A 6,726-nucleotide genomic window follows, 5' to 3' on the forward strand; every position below is an offset into this window, starting at 1 on the left:
TTAGGGAGAAATGGTATACTGGTGTGTATTTTTTCTTTAAAGTACCGAGACCAGCCATATACTGTAATACTGTATGTTTATGTTCCAAAATTAATATTGTTTATGGCCTTCACACGTGTTATGCTCCTCTTCTTTTTATGCTCAGCTACTAAGATTTCCCTTCAGTGGTAAAATTCCATATAAATATTCAATACTAAAATGGGCACAGTAAAGACATTTAAATCTTTCTACGACCGACCAACGCACCACGAGTGCCCCTGTTGGTCAACCAATAACGTACGGCGGTATTGCGCGTCATCGCGCGTCACAATTACCCACGGTACGTGTCTGTGCTGCGCATTTTGAATGGCTGCATCTGTACTTTATGAGATCTTCTTGTAAATATGCAATAATCTACTGTTAATTCATTACCTCCAAGGTACCCCTGAATTGAGCCATGAGGAGACCCAACATCACTCTTCACTATGAATTCATCATTGTGGGACTGCCAACCCTACAGGAGCAGGACACTGCACTCTTTGTCATATTCCTCATCCTCTTCCTGGCCACATTCCTGAGTAATCTGCTCATCGTGGCATTAATATCCCTGGATCACCGACTCCATGTGCCCATGTACTTCTTTCTGTGGAATTTGGCTGTCTTAGACATATTAATCTCAACATTCATCATACCCAAAATGCTAGTGGGTCTTTTAGGTTATAAAACAATCTCCTTCTCAGATTGGTTTGCACAAATGTACTTTATTATCTCATTTACAGCTATTGAAGGATTCTTTCTTGCAGCAATGGCTTATGACAGATATGTTGCTGTAGTGAAACCACTGCATTACAACAACTTAATCAACACCAAAGCCTGTATTACAATGATGTCCACAGTCTGGATGCTGGGCTTCCTAGGTCCTCTATTGCCAGTAGTACTGTCAAGCACTTTGCCATTCTGTGGATCAAACTTGATCCTCCACATTGTTTGTGATTATCATAGTGTAATGTCATTAGCCTGCGGTGATGTTACAGCTCAAGTCAATTTCACCCTGTCAATTGCCATGCTGTCAATCTATGTCCCATTTCTTTACATCTTATGGACGTACTGCAGAATAATAGCATCAGTAATGAAACTGAAAATAATGGAGAGCCATAAGAAGGAATTCTCAATGTGTTCCTCACATGTAACTGTTGTTTTTTTGTGCTATGCTTCTAGTGCTGTAGTGTATATTGGATTGAGAGTGGAAAGGATACTTCCTGATGGATGCATCATCATTAGTGGATTTAATTATCTCCTTACCCCTTTGCTCAATCGTATCATTTACAGCTTAAGAAATGAAAAAATCAAAGTAGCTTTTCAAAGGTACTTTAAACTACAAGCATTGTCATGCCAAGTCAATAAGCCATAGTATCAGGAACGTCAATGTTAAACTTGCAAATAGAGATTTGGGTCTTACAAGAAATATCATAACAGCTTTTTACAAATATTATTCATGATTTCACGTAGTATTTCTTATTGTAAAACTGCAATCATATTTTTGAATGTCAATAATGGTTAAATTTGCAGCACAGCCTAATTAAATACGTTTGCATTTGCATTGCATTTAACGTTCTTAAATAAATGTTCATAGCATTTCTGGATAAAAACTAATACCTATGTTTTCAAATCATCATCTGTATTATTAAAATACAGTAACATGATTGATCAATTTTCAATAGGATAGTTTGGAAAAAATAATTAAGTGCACTGTAATAGAAGGCAACTCATCTCTTGTGTGGCCTCTGTGGGCATATTAAAGGTTTAATGCTTAGTAGCAATCTATTGTTTTTTTTTGGGTGACCAGAATAGTAGGTCTCTGAAATGCCTTGTTTGTAAATACTGTACATAAAGTAACTTATGTGTTGTATGTTGTGTGTAGTGTAGTTTGTGTTTTGCCTTTGTAATAAATATTTGTTTAACCACGTGTGCCTGGATTGTTACTCCTCTCAACAAAGCTGTGCCAGAGATCAAAGAATTCACGTGCCTCAAATTTTACCAACTGCTCTGGCATTTTCTGGAAAAAGCACTTACAAGTTGGGGGTTCAGAATAATTATTTTACTTATTGACTAAACTGTTTGGTCAATTCTTGATTTTAACCATTACTGCCCATTTGAAACAATATTGTTTCATTAGTAAACACATCTGGTTTCATTTCCTCTGTAAGTAATAATAGCATCAGCTATCTTAAATATTTGTCATTGTATATTTGATATATATTGTTATATGTACTATATAATGCTTCTTGACACTGTAATGGAAAAAAAAAACAATGCTTCTAGTTTTTAATTTTGGTTAAAAGGCACGCAGGTGCTGCATTGGTGGTTCGGTGATAGAATTCTTGCCTGGCATGCAGAAGACCTGGGTGTAATCCCAGCCAACACACCAGTTGAACTTTTAACAAATTGCCCCCTGAGGTTGATAAAGAATCTTTCTCTACTAATAAAATACAATATATTTTAATAATGTTTGCTTTGTTTATTTTTTATTATTTTACATGTCACAAGTATATTCAATATTAAATTAATAATAATAATAAAAATAACAATAAGGCGTAGAGGTACTGTAGCAAATGTAACATCCTGTGTCTGTTTCACAAAGCCAGATTACTCAGCCGAACAAAAAACAATTTCTTGTACTATTTGCTACTTGTGTAGTATATTGTGAATGCGATATTCTTTTTTAAGGTTTACATACTGTACACATTGATTATAGCCATTCAAAATGTGCAGGGTATACTGCAGTAATTCGCAGTTTATAGGCTGTGAGGTACTGCTTTTTTTAAATAGTTTTTTTGAAGACATTATGGGGCTGCACTAAGAAAACACCTGGTTTTGAATCCTGGTCAATGTTGAGGGATAATCTTTTTTAATTTACAGAATTGAAGTTGTGTATTGTTTAGACCTGTATTAATTTTCAACTGTGTATTACAGCATGTTAAACTAATTAAACAATAACTAAAAAGTAGGTATTTTTTATAAAAGCAAGATTGCTCAGTTAGATATATAAAAAAGAGTTCAGGTGGATAACTGCGTCAGCATGCGTAGGCTGCAAATGAACAAGTAATAGGTTTATTCCATGCTGAAATAGAGAAGAAAGAAAATGAAACCTGAAGAAGGCTCCATGACCTGGGAATTCTCTTTTCAGCTTGGAATCCACCTATTACTTGTTCCTATATAAATAAGAGTTTGTTATTATAAGTGATGTATCTCTTTTAGGTAATGTATACCTAAAGTACACACAGTAGATGGTAGTGGTAGCTAAATATAAACAAATTATACAACAGTATTCCACCTTCTTCATAAATATTTTATGTATCAAAGTATTTAACGTTTTGACTATTATGGAATCACATAACTAAGCAGGTAAAATATCACAACTGGAAGTTTTGGAAACATTTTGACATTATTTTTTTTTAAACTTTTATTAATAAATTGCCAGCAGCTTATCACTCTGCAACTTACAACTGGCAACCCACTGAAGCTAAGCAGGTATGAGCCTGGTCAGTACCTGGATGGGAAACCTCCTGGGAAAAACTAAGGTTTCTGCTGAAAGTGGTGTTAGTGGGGCCAGCAGAGGGCACTCACCCTGCGGTCTATGTGGGTCCTAATGCCCCACTATAGTGATCGGGACACTATACTGTAAACAGGTGCCGTCCTTCGGCTGAGACATAAAACCAAGGTCCTGACTCTCTGTGGTCATTAAAAATCTCAGGGCATTTCTCGAAAAGAATAGGGGTGTAACCCCAGCATCATTGGTCAAATTTCCCATTGGCCCTTACCAATCATGGCCTCATAATAATCCCCATCTATGAATTGGCTTCATTACTCTGCTCTCCTCCTTACTGATAGCTGATGTGTGGAGAGCGTTCTGGCACACTATGGCTGCTGTCGCATCATCCAGGTGGATGCTGCACAGTGGTGGTGATGGAGGGGATCCCCATCACCTGTAAGTGTAAGCATTTATTATTAATAATTAATGACCATACACGAGCTGTGAATGAGAGACACGTATCATGTCAACTATAATCGTTTATGATGTTCAGAGATGTTGTGCTCCTCTTATTTTTATGCTCAGCTACCAAACTTTCCCTTTAGTTATAAAATTCCATATTAATATTACATATTTTGCAGACTTAAACATGCACAGTAGAGAGATTAAATGATGCAATCATTTCACTAGCACATAAAAAACCACAAGTGCCACCTGTCGATCATTTTGGCCAGTGAATCATGTACCGTGGTAGCCTGAAGATCAATTCCCATGGTACGGGGTTTTACGGCACATTTTGAATGGCTTTATCTGTATATTGTCTTAATTGTAATTTAAGTAACACTGTTTCTTAAAATATATAAGACAAATAATGCCTTGAATACATATATGTATTTGATTTATTATAAAGCTATCATTATCATTGTATAATGCATTCCTTGCCACGAAAGCTGGGAGTGTCACTATTTGACAAAGCAACTTGATAGCAGGACTTTGCAGCCACCTGCCAAGAACCTGGCATTTCGCAATCTTACACATGTGCTTCCCTAGTAATGTATTTCTGATGCCCCTTTCAGTGGTTGAAACATTGAACATCTTTCACAGCTGAGAACGACGGTAATCAGCTAGTTACAACAAATAGATTTATTTTAAAGAGATTCACCTTTTTGTTGTTTGGAGATAACTAAGATAATAAAATGCATTTGGAATACACTATACTAAGTTAAGTGCATGACATAATTCATTCAAAATATCAATATTCCAATTGTTAGGAAGAGTAACACTTGTGTTTGGTTGCAAAATACTAATGAAAATAACATCTTGCCACGATAAAGGTTTATGCTACTTACTGGGCTGGGCAAATATGTGCACAAAAGCAGTATTAAAATTCCTACATACTGTATGAGTTTATGAAGTCCTAATTAGGGGCTAAAAAAGTCATAATTGGGAGAACAATGTCCTTTGCTGCCATAGATAGTATATAGTCTAAGAATGTGAAGAAAATCTAACAGTGGAAGAAAATACAATAAATTGAATTCTGAAAAGTGACTGCAATTCCAACTGTAATCACCCTGTAGATCTGGTTTGAAGCAGAAAATCCTTTATTTCTCCTTTTTACTGTTATCGGAGCCTAATCACTTTTTAAGTTTTCTTTGTAGAAGGATTTTCGTGTAATAATTTATATTCCCAGTTCTTTGTGAATAAATAAAAATGTGTATTCAATTTATTATAAAACCTCAAATATTCATGAGCAAATCTTATTATTTCCTGTCGCTTCAGAATGTTGGTAGAGGCTCATTCTCGCATACATGTTTCGTCTTTAGGTGATAGAAGAGGTTGCTTGTATTACTGCCTCTGGCTAAAATCATCGCCCGACATAGTTTGCAGATAACTGTTTTCTGCTCATGGTCTGACTTTTTAAATCCGAACCATTTACAAACAAGTAATGAAGCACCCTTCTTTTCAACAATGTTGTCACTTGTTCCCATCTCGCTCACTGTCTTTCTCCATTTCTCTGCGTATTTGTGTTTGTAGACAGGCACAACGAACACGTACGTTTGTTTTCACAGAGGATTAAAAGGATTCCTGCATGTTTTTATTGGCCACAATGACCTCAGTTGCATCATAAACTGGATGTCTGAACCACCAAATATCAATAATTCTGAACATATCATATTTCCAAATATCAGCAAGATTAATATTTTCAGAATTATATAATTGGAGCTAAAGTCCAGCAGAATTTTAAACTATGATGGGTCAATAGTAAAACTTTCTAAACCCTGTTTTGCAACTATGCTGGGGCGCAATCTATGTAAACATCAATATCCAATACTGCCCACCCCTAATTGCTCTGAGACAGAGTCAAGTGGTTCGTTCACGGATCAAATTGCGTCGAGTGATTTTTCCCATCACTTGAAATTACACAACTAAATGCAACAGGTCACATGGGTTCACAGCCAAATAACTCCTGAAACTCTGATATTCTTATGGTTAATATAAAGGCTAGTGGTCAAACTCAGGGGTCTGGGCCTCAGCAACTCCATCTGCAACTGGGTCCTGGACTTCCTGACAGGCAGACCCCAAGTGGTGACGATTGGAAACAAAACCTCATCCCCTCTGATCCTCAACACAGGGGCCACCCAGGGCTGCTGCCTTAGCCCACGGCTGTATTCTCTATTTACACATGACTGTGTGGCTAGATTTAACAGCAACCGCATCAAGTCTGCTGATGACAACACAGTAATCGTTCTTATCAGCAACAATGATGAAACTGCCTACAAGAGCGAGGTAGCAGAGCTAGTGAAGTGGTGCCACAACAACAACCTCACACTTTACATCAGAAAAACAAAAGAGATTATAGTGGACATCAGGAAGCACTGTGGATGTCACACACCCATCATCATTCATGGGGCTCCAGTCGAAACTGTCAGCACCTTCAGGTTCTTCAGGTCTCCAGATCTGTGAGAGGCTGAGCTGGTCAGAAAACACTGCTGCCATTCTCAGTAAAGCCCACCAGTGCCTTCACTTCCTGACACAGTTAAAGAAGTAGGGGATAAGCAAGACAACACTCAACAATTTTTACTGTTATACGATTGAGAGTGTCCTGATCGGTGGTATTACGGTCGGGTATGGTGGAGCCACAGTACAGGACAGAAAAGCCATACAGAGGGTTGTGAGGTCCACGCAGAAAATCACTGGGACTGAGCTACCCTCCA

The 6,726-nt window shown here is 37.3% G+C and overlaps 1 protein-coding gene across 1 annotated transcript; it reads left to right on the plus strand.

The window, feature by feature from the left end:
• The first annotated feature begins 436 nt into the window (after positions 1–436).
• On the plus strand, positions 437–6,475 carry LOC148836398 (olfactory receptor 10A6-like). The gene is made up of 3 exons (XM_088914165.1): positions 437–1,375; positions 5,546–5,562; positions 6,013–6,475. The coding sequence occupies exons 1-3, from the start codon at positions 437–439 to the stop codon at positions 6,473–6,475; spliced, it is 1,419 nt and encodes a 472-aa protein (XP_088770291.1).
• Positions 6,476–6,726: the final 251 nt, after the last annotated feature.

This window comes from Atractosteus spatula, chromosome 4 (genome assembly GCF_055471065.1).
Source record: "Atractosteus spatula isolate fAtrSpa1 chromosome 4, fAtrSpa1.hap1, whole genome shotgun sequence".
Taxonomy (NCBI): Eukaryota; Metazoa; Chordata; class Actinopteri; order Semionotiformes; family Lepisosteidae; genus Atractosteus; species Atractosteus spatula.

Bases quoted from the DNA above. Each gene is read 5' to 3' on its own strand.
- LOC148836398 (XM_088914165.1), top strand. From the start codon at position 437: ATGAGGAGACCCAACATCACTCTTCACTATGAATTCATCATTGTGGGA.